This window comes from Diospyros lotus, chromosome 5 (assembly GCF_014633365.1).
Source record: "Diospyros lotus cultivar Yz01 chromosome 5, ASM1463336v1, whole genome shotgun sequence".
Classification (NCBI taxonomy): domain Eukaryota; kingdom Viridiplantae; phylum Streptophyta; class Magnoliopsida; order Ericales; family Ebenaceae; genus Diospyros; species Diospyros lotus.
Window position 1 is genome coordinate 5,033,718 of NC_068342.1, and position 17,868 is coordinate 5,051,585.

Below are 17,868 nucleotides of genomic sequence, written 5' to 3' on the forward strand. Positions count from 1 at the left end.
CATATTAGCAATTAGATTCCATCAGAACTCCAAGAGGAACATGCTCAGTAAAACCAGCACTAAAATGGGGGGTGACTCCTTAGAATGTCCCATTACAGCACCCCTTTAAGGGAAGACTTCAAACTCAGGCATCAAACAACAAAACCATGTAAGGGAAGATTAGGGCATATATTGTAACTTTACATGCCAAAAAGGAGCCCAAAACTTACTAGTCTTAGTAGAAGAAAAACAAAGCCATATGGGCATCCAAACAAATGCATGGAAGCAGAGAATAAACTCAAAGACCAAGTGGAAAAAGAGTTATGAGTTATGAAAACCATTTGGATTTCGAGATCGATTCATGTCTACACAGAGGGGTTTACTCCTATAGACAAGTCGGAACAGGAGGGAGTGCCGGCCTTCTCATTGCAGACTCTCAGCCAACTTGGGAAGACAGTACACCCTGTCAAACTGGCGAGGTTTTAGTAGCAAAAAGTTGCTACTTGATCGTAGAATCAGTACATAGGATGCATGCTGATCAACTAAGGTCGCATTGCATCATCAATTTCTACTCACTATCTTCCAAGCCTTGCATCTGCAGCAAGACGAGCTTTCTCTACTTTGCTATCGATTATAAACTTGAAATGCTCCATCGCAACCTCTCAAGTAGCAAACTTCACTTGCAATCAGAGGGGGAGAGAGAGATTCTAGTCTATAATTTCTCCTTCTTCCCCAGATTCCTCCACTCGCCCTCCATTAACATTCTCTAAGCTACCTAAACGAGCTTTTGTCTCTTGCAAACCAAATTCATTATTTCTATTGCCACCATTGTCATCACCATCACCATTACCATCATCACTGTGATTATGATTAACATGGCAACGTTCTTCAACAGTTGTCCTGCCTTGGCTGCCAGAGAGACATTCCCGTGAACTCGCTGTTTTTCCTTCAACCACCTCTTTGGATCCTGTTTCTTCTTTAACTATTACTGAAGGAAATCTCAGAGGCTTCTCAGGCCAGTCTTTGAAGAAAGAATTTATCACCATGAACCTAAAAACCTGCAACAAACGACTTCTATCTCTCCTAATATTTGCACTGAGAAGCTTCTGCAATAGAGTTGGTTGTCTTTTGTCCAAAGAACGATTGCATAATGAGTCATTGTCCACTAACTTCTGCTTCTTGAATAACGGCTCACCTTGATCATGCGTATTAGTTGAACCAGGATCTCCAAACTTGTGCTTCTTAAACCGCTTATTCTGAGAGAATCGTCCATTTCTAAACTTATTTTGCAAATACTCCTTTTTAGCCAACACCTTATTCTCTTTCTTCCCATGCACTTGTTCCTCAGGATCTGAAAGATAGTAGGATGGGATTTCAGCAACTTCACAACCTAACTCTGCCTGCTTCGCCAAAATTTCTTTAAGTTGCTGGAATTAAAAAAAAAAGAAATCAACTTATCACCACCAAACAGAATTAAATATCAAAGTACAAATTCAGAGGGGTGAAACCATCCAATTGGTCAAAAAAGTCAATAAACAATAAATGTTAATCATTTTAATGAAGTTATATTAACATTTTAATGAAGTTATATTAGCATATATGATGGGAATAGGCATGCTTTCAAACACAAAATAACAGTCAATTTCATTATGATGACAGTACATTCACTTCTCTTCACTGATCGTTGTTTGCTTGCCATGCTTGCAAGAGAATGATATCCTTTCAGCTTTGTCATGTCCAGATTCTGATAATTTTTTATAGCCTATAGTGGCCAACAACATTAAGGAGAAGAATATATATACCACTCCCCCTCCATTCTGGTTTTCATTTCACGCAAAAGAAGCCAAAAGGAGAGAATTAACTCTCTCTTCTTTCTTACCTGTGTTCTTTTTTCCTGGTCCCCACACACACCCCCCTTTCCCCCCCCCCCCCCCCAAAAAAAGAAAAAAAAGAAAAGAAAACCCAGCAGGGAAAAAATATAGTTTAGTACACTAGCTTTTTCATCCAAGCAAAAATACAAAAGAAAACAAAGAGGGATATCACACGAAAAGCTCCACTCCAGAAAAATGAGAATATCACCATAGATGTCGAGATAAAATACATTCATAGGCATATAAATCAAAAAAGAGATCCGCGGCTCAGATCAGGATAACCATTACATGCGTGGAAGCAGTTCAACTACATAAGAAAGACAGCCGTCCTTTTTTTTATGAGAGCTGGAATATATGTAGCCAACCCCACCTAGTGGGATTAAGGATTCATGCGTCACAGTGTCTTTACAAATTCCTTGTTTTTCTTTATATTTTCACAAGGGGACTATTATAATAACATATGAACACCACATCTATAACCAGACAGGATAGTGGTGATGGAAAGGGGAGAGGGAATGATTATTGGATAAAAGGCAACCCATCTTGGGAAATTTGATTGCCTTCTCCCCAACAAATCCAAGATTATTTTATCCTTATATCTGGCCAGTTTCAGTGTCAGAAGGGTAGCAAATATGTTGGCCCTTATGATCTTTAGACACCAGATAATAAATCTCACAACCAACTAATCTAAGCTGAATGTCCTTCCTCTAATTCTCCCTTCCCTTCTTATACCCAAACAAGCATGTCACCAGCATTTTAATTTATGTTAATAAATGAAATGCAAGTTGTACCTTTCGTCGTAGCTTGGCATATTCATCATTAACCTCCAGATCTGTTGTCTTCTCTGCCAGCTTCTGCATGAAGAGAACCCCATTGTTAGAGAGAGAATTATTCCATGGCAACATACAGGAGCATGTGCTACAGGTGAGAGAACCTTCTCCACATTAGCTCTTGAGGGGTAGTTCTTTCTCCGTTCTTCACGCCACTTTTGAATTTCTTGCCCCGTATAATTCAAGGAGGGAAATCTTCATAAAAAGAAGGTGGAAAGAAAATGAAAATGAAGGGAACACCACAGAGCTAATTGCATGCGTTGAAAGTAAGTTCAGAAAAACAGAAACAGTAGAAACCAAAAGCAGTCATGTTTGATGCTCGAACAATAACAAATAAAAGACAAAATTCTAAGTTTTAGCATTCAGAAAAAACAAGAAGAAAAAATTGTAAAATGATAGGGCACAGACGATCTTCAATGATTTATACTGATAGAGAACTTTTTTAGCAGCCAAGAGCCAACTGTTGATCATTATCAGAGATACATGCTTTAATCACAGATAACTAATGAATAAATCATCATTAAAGGATCATAAGTTCAAGACACAGATGCACTGGTCCTACAAATAGCAAGAAACACTAATTCATATTGCTTTCAACAATCCTTTGCTTTGCTTGGACCAACCCACTCCAATACTTTTGGGTCCAAAAAGGGTGTGCAAACAACATCATATAAGAGTGAGGAAACAAAGGCAAATTCACATACAATATCACACATTTTTGAAGGATTACCTAAATTATGCTAGCCGAATCCAGTCTTAAACTAGAAGGAAACACTAGAAAGAATGAAGAAGAACCTACCATAATTCTCAAATTTTTCCTGATAGTATCGGTCCTTTTTACAAATAATAAATTATCAGCATATATGAGATCATAGAATTGTGATTTGGATTGACATGTCAATCTCAAAATACAAGAGCAATGCACAAATCATATACCAATTTAGTTTTGAGTCCATCAGAAAGAATTATTTAATAGCATTATGAATATTTACATAGCTTCTGACGATGAAAGTTTGTCGTGTAATTTAACTTGCCACGTGCTCTGGAAATGGATACAATACTGGTACTTGGCAGTGTTCTAAAACACGTTAAGCGCTAGTCGGGCGCCAAACGGGGGCCTAGCACCTAGGCAGCGCCAAGCAGCAAGGAGCAAGGAGGAAGATGGCCACCATGCATTGCTACAACAAGCAACAAGGAGGAAAACGGCCATACGTACCGGAGGAAGAAGAGCGAGAACCAGTGAGGAGAGAACAGCCCAATCGGCAGCAAGAGAGAGAGAGAGAGAAACAACGAGATCAACGGCAGTGACAAGTCCACGAGGGACGACCCAGGCAGCGTGCAATGAGAGAGAGAATGGGAAAGCGACGACTGAAGAGAGAGAGTAACGACGAGAGAGAGAAAGAAAAAAATTAATCGGCCCAGGCCGTGCGCAACCTAGGTGGCTAGAGCCCGGCTAGGGGTGCCGATTTGCACTTAATTGGGGCGGCCAGGGGAAGCCTAGGCCACATTTTAGAACACTGGTACTTGGGTATGTTGCATATAGAATTTAAGGAACTTCTAGAATATTTTTCTCTTTTACAATTCCAGATCTGGAAAATATATGTAATTTATTTCAATATTCATTGAAAAGTATTAAGCTCGTTCTTTTACATTTTCTCCAGCCAAAAGCATATTCAAATTCTACAGGTGTCTCACCTGAAATGAACAGATCACAATGACATTAGCTTCTCTTTTCTCTTTTTCTTTTTCTTTTTCTTTTTCTTTTTCTTTTACTTTTGTGTGACTGTGTGGTTCTGCTGTGGTGAGATCCATGTTGAGTTGGGCATGGCCTGATTTACCTTTCTCAAAAAACATAGTTATGTAGACTGCTTCAGAAGGGTTTTTTATGAAAAAAGAGAGAAACACACTTATTTCTCAACCAAGTATTTTCAAAATACTTTGTCACAGCTATCAAAATCCCAAAATAAACCAAATTCATATTTGATTCCTGTTAAACCAGAAATCAGATATTTAACAGAATTACATGCTAAAAAAGGTATAATCAATTACAGAAGCCTCAAAAGGCCATTAGTATTAGGTAGCAAGGGAAAAATACATTTATTTTGAATCAAAGTGCATTTTTTCCCTCGAGATAAAGCAACATATCTTTCTCCTGGCTATTAGAATGGCTAAAACAAACTAAATATTATAAACTAGAATCAGATCTTTAAGAAGAATACACTAGAGTAAAAAAAGGATCCCATCAATCACAGTTTTCTATTATGTGAAGAAGAGAAGTAAATTATGGTCAAACCTAGCAGAAATTACCTCCTGTGTTGCACCTGATTTTGGTTGGCAGAATTAGCAAGCTCAGATTTTCTTCCACTGTCATTTCTATATCCTGTAAGGAAAAATAAACATTCAAAATTACAATAAGAGCATTCTTTGTTGTAGTAAGAGCAAAAATCAATCAGATAATTGCAGGACAAAGATACATGATAGATGCATGATAAAGTAAGATCATTTCTTACACAGAGTGAGTGAACCACACTATGAAACTTTTGGAGAGGATGAGTAAGCAAAGATTAAGAAGAGGAACCAAGGCTGGAGACCATGAAAAGGGATTGGCAGACAGCATACGTTTTCTTTAAATTATTTAAAATGTTTTTTTTTTTTCTACTTGTGTGTAGTCCAACAAAAAGGCTGCAGTGTTCATAAACAAAAGCCTTCCTCATTTTCAGGAACTTTGCACTATATTTGGAAAAGATTGTGCAACAGGGAAAGATGCACAAACTGCCAATAATATACTCAAGGAGATGAAAGAAGGAAATGCAGGTAATGTTCAAGACGAGATGGATTAGCCAATGGATCTTAATAACGATTTTGATGCTTCAAATCATCTACACAATTGCCAACTAATAATAATACAACTGAAGCAACTTCCGCACCAAAGAAAAGGAAGAGAAGAACAGGTGATGATGCATTTGTGGGGGTACTGAAAGATGGCTAAATCACTGGAAAGTGGCCTTCTCAAGGCCACTGACAAATTAGGACAGTATTTGGCAGTCTGGCAAGTGAGGCGGCACTGAATTACAGATGAGAACACATTTATGAACAACTTGGAAGGGTGGAGGGCCTTACTGTAGAAAAGATCATTGCTTCAATTAAAATTCCTAGTGATCCAGCACTATTACTTGCGTTTCGACGGTTCCAGATAATGAAAAGGCAATGTTGGTGAGACGTGTTATTGGTTAAGTATGGTTGTTTCAAGATGGTTGTTTTACTATTAGTAGGTGTGAGTAGTGTCTCATTTTGGTTGTTTCAAGATTTTTGAACAGAATCTACCTGTGTTTTGGACATGTTTCAGTTTGGATTGTTTCAGATTATGCTAGTAGTCTGGTTGATTTCAAGTACTTGAATTGAAGTATGGCCCTTGGTAGTTGAGGTCATTCAAATGTCTTGTTCAATGTAATTTTTTTAATAATTTCTAGATTGTTCATTTGCTTTGATTCCTGCTCTTGGATGTGTTGATCTTAATACAGGCCATCTTATTTTTTGTTAATCATGTGAAATTAATTGAAATATTACTTGAATTTACTAAATTTTATGAAACTATACTAAATTTACTCAAAAAATGAAATTATATGTATCTTTGTAGCCCAAAAAATATAAGTGGAATTTTTCATGTTATATTCAAAAATTATTTGAATTAGATATCAATAAAAAATGTTATTTTATTAACACCCACAATTAAATATGATTTTATTATTTTTTAGTCTGAGGGCATTTTCATCATAAGAGTTATTTTTTTCATTCCATTCTATCAAAATTCTTGCATATCAAACATAACAATGGAATGGAATGATCATTCCACCAAACATAACAATGGAATGGAATGATCCATTCCCATTCCCTTCAACCCTATTCCCTCCAACCAAACATGAACTAAGAAGTCAGCTGCACATGAGAGGTAAACCACAACCAAAGTGAATAGTCAGTTGCGAAGAACCAGAAAGCTCGAGAGATCAGTTGAAGGTGGCAACAGTTGATTGTGAATCAAGGGAATTGATTTTAGGATCAACTGAGACCTTGAAGCTGCCTACCAGATCTTTAGAACATTGACCCTGGACATCCTATAGTCAACGGTGGCCTTAAAGTCAACAAATAGTCACAGAAGGCACAAGGCTAAAGAGAATGGGTAGACCTAAGGGAGCCAAGTGGGAAAAAAGAATGGAGGAAGCACATGGAAAACCTAGATACACTCACAGAATCAAGAGACTCCATACACGACACAAGAAAGTGTCCAACTTCTTAGTCCAAGGGGCAATAACAACCCACTAAGTATCAATACAGCATTAGGAGGACAAAAAACTCCCATGTCTTAGATTGATTTCATGGGCATGGGTGGCTGTGATTATACTAACTTGTTAAGGCATGACCAGGCAGCCATGGCGTTAAAGTGATGCGAAGGGGTATAAATACGCATTTACAAGTTTTCGGTTTTTTTATGCCACATGGAACCATCCAAGACTTTATAGACTGATTTGGAATTAGTGAAAGAATACCAAATCTAGTGCTGAAATGTGTTGAATCTATTTTAAAAAATGAGTGAGATGAAAGGGAATTTCATTAACCTGAAAATAATATATTATAATACTAGCTACCTTTCCCACGTGTCACATTCCTAGGGTTCCTAGTGTTGAGACTAGAATTAGGGGGGGAAATTGGAACGAGAGAATTGAGAGGGAGAGAAATTAGCAGAAAGGGAGGGCGAAATCAAAAAGAACCGAGAGAGGGATAGAGAGAATTAGAGGGAAAGGATTTCAATATCATTTCACATAATATCCCATCCTTTTACAGTAGCCCTTTTATAGGCATACCTGACTGCTAACTGAATTCATAACAGCACTCATGTGCACCTAACAAATTGCAAAATATCTCCTAACAAACTATTATAACCTTGTTACAATATTGCCCCTCTATTGTTCCTAGGGTCATAATAATTTCCCCCTCCTTGAGAGGTTTCTTGTCCCCAAGAAACTTATTGCCACTGTTTCTTCATCCAATTCCCATTCTCACTGTCTGTTTAATCTCTTTTTCTCTCTTTCTCCTTCATTTTCCTGCACTTGTAAAATGTTTCCACATATCTCCATGCAAAGGTTCTCTTTTCCCAGTGATCTGTCAGTCCCAACAATGTCTTGGGTCTTCATACATGAACTATGACAATGCATGGTAGCAATTATTAGTCCAGCAGCAACCTTTCTCTCAACATCTTCCCAACTGCATGGCAGTTCCTCTGTTTAGCACTAATGTTCTGCTCCCATAACTCGATGACTAGTTCTATGCATTCTTCTAGCAAGCCAGCTCCTCCTCTAGAACAAACTAGTACACTAGTACTTCCATCATATCCAAATGGTCCGATATCCACAGGAGAATGCTGAATTATTATCTCCATGGTAAGGCTGACCTCAACAATACCTGGAGGAATTAATTGGTAATCACTATGATATTCCTCAGGTGGTGGCATAAGGGCATCAACAAACACATAATTCTCACTTTTCCACACTCTTAAATAGTTGAAGAGCTCTGACCATTCTCATCAAGTGCCTTGCATGTAAGCCTGTCAATAAGAAGGGCACTCCACAGCCTAGGAAGGTCCTTGTCTACAACTACACAGAACCTTAGTTTGTCTGCTTGCAACCTGTTTACAGCCGCTTCTGTAAGATTGAGTTATTGCCAAAGTTGTCGTCTTATTACCACCATTTTTTACTTTCTTTTGGATGAAGGAGGATGCAAAGGGCCCAGCCAAGACAAAAGCTCTACCCCCTTCTACCTATGCTTTACCTTTAATCCTGCCCCATACCAAATTGCTCTCCGACAAACATATGATATCTCATAACATTTGGGAGATGATTTTTGGTTTGCAACAACCCAATTCACAAAGGGTAATTGTAGCTCGTGGCCAAGCTCAATCTTGTCTCCCCCATGAATCAAAAGTTTGACAGCACTCCTATTTAGCTATGGAAAGGAGACAACCCTTAAGTTGTACATGTCAGCCTTTTCATCAATCTTTGGCCACTCTTCATCAATTTCCCGTGCAAAGAAAAAGTAGGTACCAACTTGGCCAATATAATCTAAAGAAACTCCAGCCCTTTCTGCAGGATCTAGATCTTGGTTCACCTCACCTTCGACCTGACTATTAGTTGGCATCACCAATGAATCAATGTTTTGTTCCCATGCCACTTCATCATGATTTATTGGGTGTCCTTCAGGTTCCTTGGCAATTATAACAGGATTCATTTCAACGTCTTTCGCATCCGTTGGAGCCACAACAATTCCTCCAGTAGCTACCCTTCCTCCCTTGTCATCTTGAATGACCTACTCCATTTCAGGTCTTTCCTCACTTCTTGCAACAACTAGTCCGAATCTTAGGGTCTTAGCAGTCTGAGGAATACCTCCAATCTGTTGGTTGCTCTTAGTATAACCATAAGGCTGTTGCTTGTGCTTTCTAGGATTGGCTTCCAATGTCATTTCATGAAGCCTCGCCCTCTCCGTCGCTTGTTCTACCGTGGTAGGACACATTATTCTCATAATAGGTTTCAATGCATTGTTAAGACCATCAATGAATTTCAACACAAAATAAGATTCTTTTAAGGTCGGTTGAGAATTAAGCATCAGCGCTTTCAATTTCTCAAATTTGATGTTATAATCCATTACCGACCCTTCTTGCGTTAGGTTATTGAATTCACCTCTAAGTTGATTTAAGGAAGCATAGTACTTCTTAGAAAAGAAACACTAACCTGAAATTTCTATGAGAATAAAATCATTAAGTCATCCAGCTTTCATTTGAGGTTATCGAATTCATTTCTTGTTGCGACCCATTCCTCCTTAAGTGTTTTCTCCCCTGACTGTGCACTTCCACTAAGTCCTGCAGTCATATCCACAGTTTAATTTCCTTTGAAAATCTTCCTCTATAACAGCCTATTGATCAGCTTCTAAGGACATCTTCGGAAACTTATTCTAGTGCTAAATTATTTTTTTTTCACTGGAACCTAATTCAGTAAATCCAAGCCATCGTAATTGTTACTCCCAATTCCGCAACCCTAATTCGCTTCTAGAATGGCCACTCATAGTCACTTAGATCTGAACCAACCTTTAAATTCTAATCGGAATTACGACTAGGCTACCGAACTAATTCAACCTCTTGAATCGCGCCTGTCACCAATCAGCTACCTACCTACAATTTCCACTTGAATTGAACTACTAGGCGATATATCTACTTTCGCCTTCAATGCGAGACCTCAAACAATTGGAGTAGGCAAAGTCGAAGGCCACAGAACTGCTCTGTTGCAATCCCCAAAGGAATCGACTTGGATAGCACCTCACGAATTGCTTATTACACCCATTTCCACTCACTTTCAAATTTCAAGCCTGTTTTAGGAGATTGTTCTGTAAATTTCGACAATTTCAGTAGGATAGATATGTCCCTAATACCTTCAAGTCAACTCGCCTCAATCGCAATTTAGTGGTCAAGGATCATCGGCTCTTCGTTGCCTTTAAGTCGAACCAAGAGTTGATTGGGAATCGCTTGGCTCGATTTTGTCAATTTGTCATATTCGCTTTCAAACGTACTCCCCTTCTCACTACTATCTCAAATTCGCAGCCGAGGACCACCGGCTTGGATGTAACCTCGTGAGAGTTCGCCTGGGTGTTGCTTCGCAGCCTGAATCGCCTCCTGCGACCCAATGCCTAAATTCAACTGCTAAGATTTTTCGCCACAGAAGGATTGACCAAAATGAGCTTCACTAAATTGCCTCAATCACCTGCAGCGACATAGATCTAGTCACTCCAAAATCACCATCAAAGTTGCCTAGGTCTATTTCACCTTCATAATCTAAACCTTAATCACTGTTGGAAACTTCCAACTTTCTTAGTTGATGATCGTTGGCCTATTTCGTCTTCAAAAGTCGAACAAGGACTGCCAAGGTTCACAACTGTGGATGATCAGCTCAGTTCACCTTCAATTCCAAGCCAAGAATTGCTATGAATTATAGGAATCACAACCGAGAATCGATTGGCTCTGATACCATTAGTCATATTTCTAGGATTGAGACTAGAATTAGGGGGGAAATCAGAACGAGAGAATTGAAAGGAGGGAAAGAAATTAGCAAAAAGGGAGGGAGAAATCAAAAAGAACGGAGAGAGGGATAAAGAGAATTAGAAGGAAAGGATTTCAATATCATTTCACATAATATCTCATCCTCTTACAGCAGCCCTTTTATAGGCATAGCTCATAACAGCACCCATGTGCTCCTAACAAATTACAAAATATCTCCTAACAAACTATTATAAACCCTATTACAATATTGTCCCTCTATTGCTCCTAGGGTCATAACACCACATACTTCAATTTGTATCACAAAGAGTAATAATAACTTCACACAAACTTCCTTTCTCTCTTCACTGACTTTTCATTATACACCTTTTCGGTTTCTATATGTTTTGTTTGTTCATTCATATACATATACTCCAAGTGGGATTAGGAAAAAGACCATCATACTGGATGATATAGGACATATAGATATTACACCTGCAGATACATGCAAAAATATATATACTTATTTTATTGTGTATACCTCTACCTTTGAGCGATGTCATCTATAACTAAAAACTTTGAGGTAGGGTACTAGTACAGCATAACAAAAGCATATGAGTATGATACAAACAAACAAGCAATATTTCCCTGCAATAGACCATTAAGATAGTATTTGTTAACCAAGATATGGGGTGGAAAATGTCAAGTATGGAAAACATTCCAGATGTTTGTCATTTCTAACGTATTTGTTAAACTTATCCAGTAACCCTTAAAAAAGAAGTCACATGACTTCTTATCTTTATTTTTCCAAATATGCTTATCTCCCCCCCCCCCGCCCCCCTCTCTCAAGATAAGCATATCTTGGTCCTTACAAATAAGAAAAAAATAACGCTTGTGTCCTCTAGTGCATTCCAAAAATTTAATAAACAGTTTGATAAAAATCTTAGAATGTTTCTCAACCTTATCTTGATCATTCCATATCTTGGTCCATAAAGTATTAAGGCCTTATCTTGATGCTCCCTTATCTTGTTCATTTTAACAAATGCTACCTAAGGAAAAATCCATAAACTTTAAACTTGGTAATGAGGTGAAAAAGATCTTACCATTACCTCCATATTTATTATGGAACCCATACTTTCCCTTCACATTTTTCATATTGCTGTCGTTTGGAAATCTATAGAAATTTGATCAATGCAAAATATGAGAAGCTATTCCAGAATTTCTCAAAATATAAGAAGGTCCAATAATAAGTAGCCAAAAGAAAAATACCCCCTATCCCTATGCAACGCATCTCGTTTGGGATTCTTATTGAAGTTTCGGTTTTGAGAATCTTTCCATTTGGCATTCAGACCACTGACCCCACTACCATTTCTGCAATTTCCCTGCATCAGTCAATGCCATGAAATTAAACACTGTCAATATATAATGGTGGATGTTCAATGCCATGAAATTATTGCAGAGTATTTGTAAAGATAAAATCACAAGGAAAGCAGAGAAAGAAGCAGCAGCTGTCTCATGATCTGGTAATGGTGGATGTTCAAGGGGATCAAATTGTGATACACACAAAAATGACAATTTTTGTCTAAGCAACCGAATGGAAGAAATAAACAAGAATATGTAGCAACAATGTCAGAGGATGCATTCAACCTCATCCAAATAAAATCAATTACACAGACATAAGATCAAATTCACCTAAATGGTATGTGTACCAAAGGTGTAAAAAATCACATCTAACAACCAGCAGAATGGACCAGATTTGAATCCCCATTCCCAAAAAATAAAGGGGGATGAAAATTAGAATACCATATCTATACCATTCAGTTTCTCTATCGCCAACTTGATTCTTGCATCATATAAAAATTCCTTGAAAATAGAGATTACCCAGAAAGAAACAAGAATCTGGAAGTCCTCACGACCACCAAACAAGCAAAATGGCCAATGCAGCAACCTAGTAGATATTGCATTTCTCTATCAACAAGAGCAGCAGAACAAACCCAGGAAAAACATAAGAAGAATAGCGAAACCTAGACAATGTTGTGAGCTCAAAACCCCTATTGTTAACCAATATCGAGAACCAATACTTGGGTCATAACGGCCTTCAGCTCGGCATCAACAATGGCACACCCTCTTCACATACAAATGTGGAGCTTGATTCAGAAAAGGGGAAAAGGGGTGGCAACTGGTTAGGGTCATCTTATGTGAGGAAGAGGGGGAAAAGGTGTACTTATAATGAATGGCAGTTTCGTAAATACACAAAAAAAAATTATGGATATTTTTTTATACCACTATAATTTTGATTATTTCAGTTAAACACCAAGTGTTTTTCCAAAAACCAAATTGAAAATTGAAACCCAAAATTTTTGTAAAATAAAATAAAATTTGAACTGATTTAACTGGAACTCATTAATTCAGTTCAAAATATCGATTTTACACAAATTTTGCTCACCCCCTAATGATCCATTGACATTAGGCTTGTTGGTCCTGGCATGGGTTCCACCCACGACTACCTCGGGATATGTGCCGCTCATAGACCCCTTTGTCAGGTCTTGGCATCTATAATTTCCATTCATTTGAGCATTTCCTTTATCCTTATACATAGGCATTGTAGAACTTCCAGTCGTCCAGTAACCTTTCTGACTTAATTCCTCTTCCCCCATGCATTTCTTTGTTATTATTAGGATATTATATGGGCCAGTTGCTTTACTATTCTTCGTCATTAATGATTACTTTTTTCCAGTTGCGGGTGTATGTCTATAGATCATGTAATTCCTAACATTTTCAGAGTTACAAAGATGCCCCTACATAACACTTATTCCTCCACTTCACTGAATAGCTTTGAGAAACGATTATTCCATCTCTCACTGATTCCCCCCCCCCCTCTCATTTATTAGTATTTTTCTTATTTGGATTTTATGTATTTTACTTGGTTCAAATCCCTTGTCTTTTTTTCTCTTGCCTTGACTAGTTTATACATCTCTTTCCTCATCTTTTGTGCCAAGTCATTAGCAAAAATTTTCATAAGATTTTGACTTCACTTCATCAATTGCCTTCCATGCTTCTCTTTTTGGTAAAAATATCCCACTTTCAGTTTACTTCACTATCGCATGCATGCTATGTCTTGTAGCAATAGTTTTGATTCTATCTTGTATCCCCTTCATTCCATCACCAAGACTCTTTTATTTGTTGAATTTTTCCTTCAACTCTCCTGGATCCATTTTTTATGTATTTTGAATGGTATTATCCATTTGAACCCACATTTGGTTAGCCTCTCATAGAATCCAATCTCTTCTACCATACACTTTTTCTTTGAAAATAGCTTTTTTTCACCATTTACATCCCACATCTGTTTTCTGATATATCTAAAAATGAAATATAGACAAACATAATCCTAATCTATTTTAAATATAAAACAAACCTGGTCTTCGTCCATTAAGACTCTTGCCATTACTTCTTTTTTCCCAAAATATATCTTCATGCCTTGGTCCCTATCAAATAAGATATGGGAAGATTACTGAACATCAATTTTCCCCATCTACTCTCTTTTATACTTCTGTAAATCTTCATTATAATCCATTTTGCACTGAGCCAATCTCTTGTCCCAAATTAACAGAAAAAAGGCATATCAACCTCCTTTTAGTTGGCATCAACGTGATTTCATAAACTAGATTGGCCGTTCAATAAATTAACATAGAATGTTTCCTCCTGCCATCCATATAAGCAATTCATACATAGCCAGTGAATAAATAATTAAATGAATACAAATGATACAGAATGCTTTAGATAATTAACAGTAACTAAAAGGTACCTTTGACATTTTACTGTCAGGAGGTTGGAAACTCATCTGAATTTGTTGTGGGGGAACTGAGCCAAAAGCAAGTGGTAGAGGTGAGTTCCCTTGTAACTGCTGAGTAGCATTTTGTTGTGGTGGAACTGAGCCAAGAGCAGGTGGTAGAGGTGAGTTCCCTTGAAACTGCTGAGTAGCATTTTGATGTGGTGGAACTGAGCCAAAAGCAGGATGTAGAGGTGAGTTCCCTTGAAACTGCTGAGTAGCATTTTGTTGTGGAGGAACCGAGCCAAAAGCAGGTAGTAGAGGTGAGTTCCCCTGTAACTGCCGAGTAACATTATGGGACTTGGTTGCATTCGCATCTACAGCTGGCATAACGAAATTTGGCTGCCCTTGGTTGCTTGGCTGCAGAAATGCATTACAATTCGTAACACCAAACCATGGATTTGCGAGAATAGTGGGATTTTGAGGAACCAAAGCCTGGGAAACTTGATTCGGGTACAGAGGCATATTGCATGGAACACCGTGGGGATAACTGGATATCGGCATTTGCATTAACTGATTGACGTTCTGCAGTTGGGTCAGCAAACCAAGTTGTCCGTTTAGAAAACCTGCATTTTGGCCTAAAAACTGAGGCAGGTTAAAAGGACTGTGAGCAAACTGGTTGGGCTGGAGCATTGGATTCATCACCAGTCCAACGTGAGATAGGTTGGTAAAGGGTACACCGTTTTGCTGCAGTTGTAGATTGGGATTATTTGGAGAAGCCATAGATACTGAAATTGGCCTGTTGGCGATGGGAAAAGGCCCGTTGCCCAGATGGCTGTTGTAATTATTATTGAAGGGATTTGATTTTTGAGGTTGTGTTTGTGTAGGATTCGGATTCCCTTGGAACTGGTTCGGTTGAATAACCTGTTCAAGTTAGATGAAATGAAATTAAAAAGCCATATCAAAAGTTACTGCAGGAAGAACCACCTGTGACTCGTACATCACACACACGATGAATTTGTGAAACCTAAAGTACTGATATATATATATATATAGAGAGAGAGAGAGAGACCTGTCGAAAAGCTGAAGAATCAGTGGTTCCATGCTTATGGACCTGATCGGGACAGCAAGGGAGCGAATTGACCGGAGAAGGGCGAGGAGGATTCATAAATGATAATCTCTCAGACACATACGGAAGTCCAAAACTGGTGATTGCGGACGGACGATCACTGGCAAAGATGATTGCAGGCAGAGAGAACGAAGTTGTAGCAATGAAGATCGAAAGCGGTGCTAAATCTCCAACTCCCTAGGGTTTAAGAATGCCAGAACCAGTTTCAGTGTGGTTCTTCGAGTTTCCTTTCATTAAATAGTGCTTGAATTATCTAAAATAAAAAAACAATTAAAATTCTGGATATATAATAATAAAAAACATTAAAATATAGCATAAGCCTATTTTTTCTAATTTTATTTTATGAAAAATAATGTGATAGCCAGGGTAGAGTTAAAATGTGATTTGTTTTTGTTGGTACCTTCACACACAAAGTTGTCATTTAAGAGAAGATGAATGAAGAGATAAAAACTTAATAAATTGAATTCTTTTATTTTTAAAATTCTTGAGTTTTTTTTATACAAATAAAATATTTATTATAAATATATATGTTATTTGAAAAGAATAGCAATATAAATACATAAATAATCATAATATTAACATAATATATATAGTGGTTCAGTGTTTCCAACATCTACGTCAATTTTCTTTAAGTTTAACCTAATACTTGAGATTCTATTGTAATCACACCTGAATTTTCTAACAAGTTCACATAATAAACTTTTACCCCACATTGAAATTTTTCTTTTAATTCACTCTATAAATTAATACTTACAACGAGCTCTGTGATACTACTCACAATCCATAATTAATGCAAATAAACAATCCTATATCTAATAAATTGGACTAATATGGATATAAATACAAGAATAAATATTACAAAGTAAATACACAAGTGATATAATAATTACCAAAAAGAATAAAACTTATTTTTCTTTGCCTTAGGCTCCAAATGGTGTATCTTTAATACTTGGGGTTTGTATTGCTTTTCTATAGGGCTTCAAAGCTTGGTGTGCTTTAGAATGATAGATATTGATAATGCATTAACCTTCTATAAAAAACTCTTATTGATATATATACTTGAGGTTTCCAATGGATTTGTAACAGTTAGAAAAATCTGACCGTTGCAGTCTGGTAATTGATTGTTTTAACAAAAAGTCGACTCCGCGACATCCACAATTAGCTCCCAATTGACTAGCCAAAACCTGCTCTCAATTGCCTCGACTCTACATAACCTACAGTCAACTGTTCCTTACCGGGAATCGACTCTCAATCCATATTTTTAAAAAAATTGAAAATATAATCTATAACACATATTCATTACAACATATCCACATTTTATTTAATTTATATTTTACTTTTTATTTACTTTAATACATAAATATAAATAAGAAATTATCCTCATTTGAATTCAATGCAAATATATAAAAAATTAAAATGCATAACAATAATAAATATATAATTTTAAATTTAGTACAAATTTGGGATTTAACAATTTGACCACCTAAAAAATACATACATTATATTTATTAAAAAAATTATTAAAAATAATTTTAACAACAATGAATATTAGGTATTAAAATAATGGGATCTAGTTTTTCAAAATGAAAATATTTTCTTACATGTTATCTTATAATGTCCTAATATTCCACTTAGAACGAATAACATTTATTGGTTTATTTTGATACACAAAAATGTTATAATACTTAAAATATGTTTTCCAATATAAGATACATAAAAAATTCATTAGGAGATTTAAATATACTAAAAATAAATTTATTAAAATTATGTTTTGTTAAATATTATAATACACAATAGGTTGATTGGAACAATTTGACTCAATAATTTTTGTATAAACAAATTAAAATATAATAATTAAATTTAAAATTTAAAATAATAATATTTATTAAGTATCACACTATTTGTACTTAGGTTGTCTCCAACCGATTGCCATTTCCCTCAACGAGCCAATTTTGTAGAGAGGCCTTAATGCTTATTTACTCCAAAGATGTTTTCAATTGCCAAATTTCCTTGCCATGTTGATAGGCTAGAGATTTGCAATCGTTTCGCTAGATTTGGCGATAAAGTTTATTGTCGCAGCCCTCACAATCTCTCTCCACAACGGTTGTTGTTGCAGTCTTCACCATTGCACATTGGAACCAATTTGTTGTTGACTTTGGAGATAGATGATCTAGCCTAACGGACACAACGAATTAAAATGGGCTTGCTGTTGGAGA

At 36.8% G+C, this 17,868-nt stretch overlaps 1 protein-coding gene across 4 annotated transcripts; it reads right to left on the reverse strand.

Moving 5' to 3' along the window:
- Positions 1-24: 24 nt before the first annotated feature.
- LOC127802071 (uncharacterized) lies at positions 25-15,874 on the reverse strand. Of its 4 annotated transcripts, none has more exons than XM_052337750.1 (8): positions 15,596-15,874; positions 14,560-15,447; positions 12,031-12,136; positions 11,864-11,929; positions 4,988-5,060; positions 2,785-2,875; positions 2,642-2,704; positions 25-1,406 (listed from the first exon to the last, which is right to left on the reverse strand). In XM_052337750.1, the coding sequence occupies exons 1-8, from the start codon at positions 15,689-15,691 to the stop codon at positions 687-689; spliced, it is 2,103 nt and encodes a 700-aa protein (XP_052193710.1). In that variant the 5' UTR covers positions 15,692-15,874; the 3' UTR covers positions 25-686. The 4 variants fall into 4 exon arrangements, with proteins under 4 accessions (XP_052193710.1, XP_052193709.1, XP_052193708.1 ...); XM_052337749.1 differs by having other exon boundaries at positions 11,858-11,929; XM_052337748.1 differs by having other exon boundaries at positions 11,864-11,928; positions 12,024-12,136.
- Positions 15,875-17,868: the final 1,994 nt, after the last annotated feature.

What these genes read in the sequence shown, in the direction of transcription:
- LOC127802071 (XM_052337747.1), bottom strand. Translation starts at nt 15,691, where the DNA reads ATGAATCCTCCTCGCCCTTCTCCGGTCAATTCGCTCCCTTGCTGTCCC. An exon ending in ATTCTTCAGCTTTTCGACAG is followed by an intron (nt 15,448 to 15,595) that starts GTCTCTCTCTCT and finishes TAACTTGAACAG; the next exon opens with GTTATTCAACCGAACCAGTT. An exon ending in CTGACAGTAAAATGTCAAAG is followed by an intron (nt 12,137 to 14,559) that starts GTACCTTTTAGT and finishes TGACTGATGCAG; the next exon opens with GGAAATTGCAGAAATGGTAG.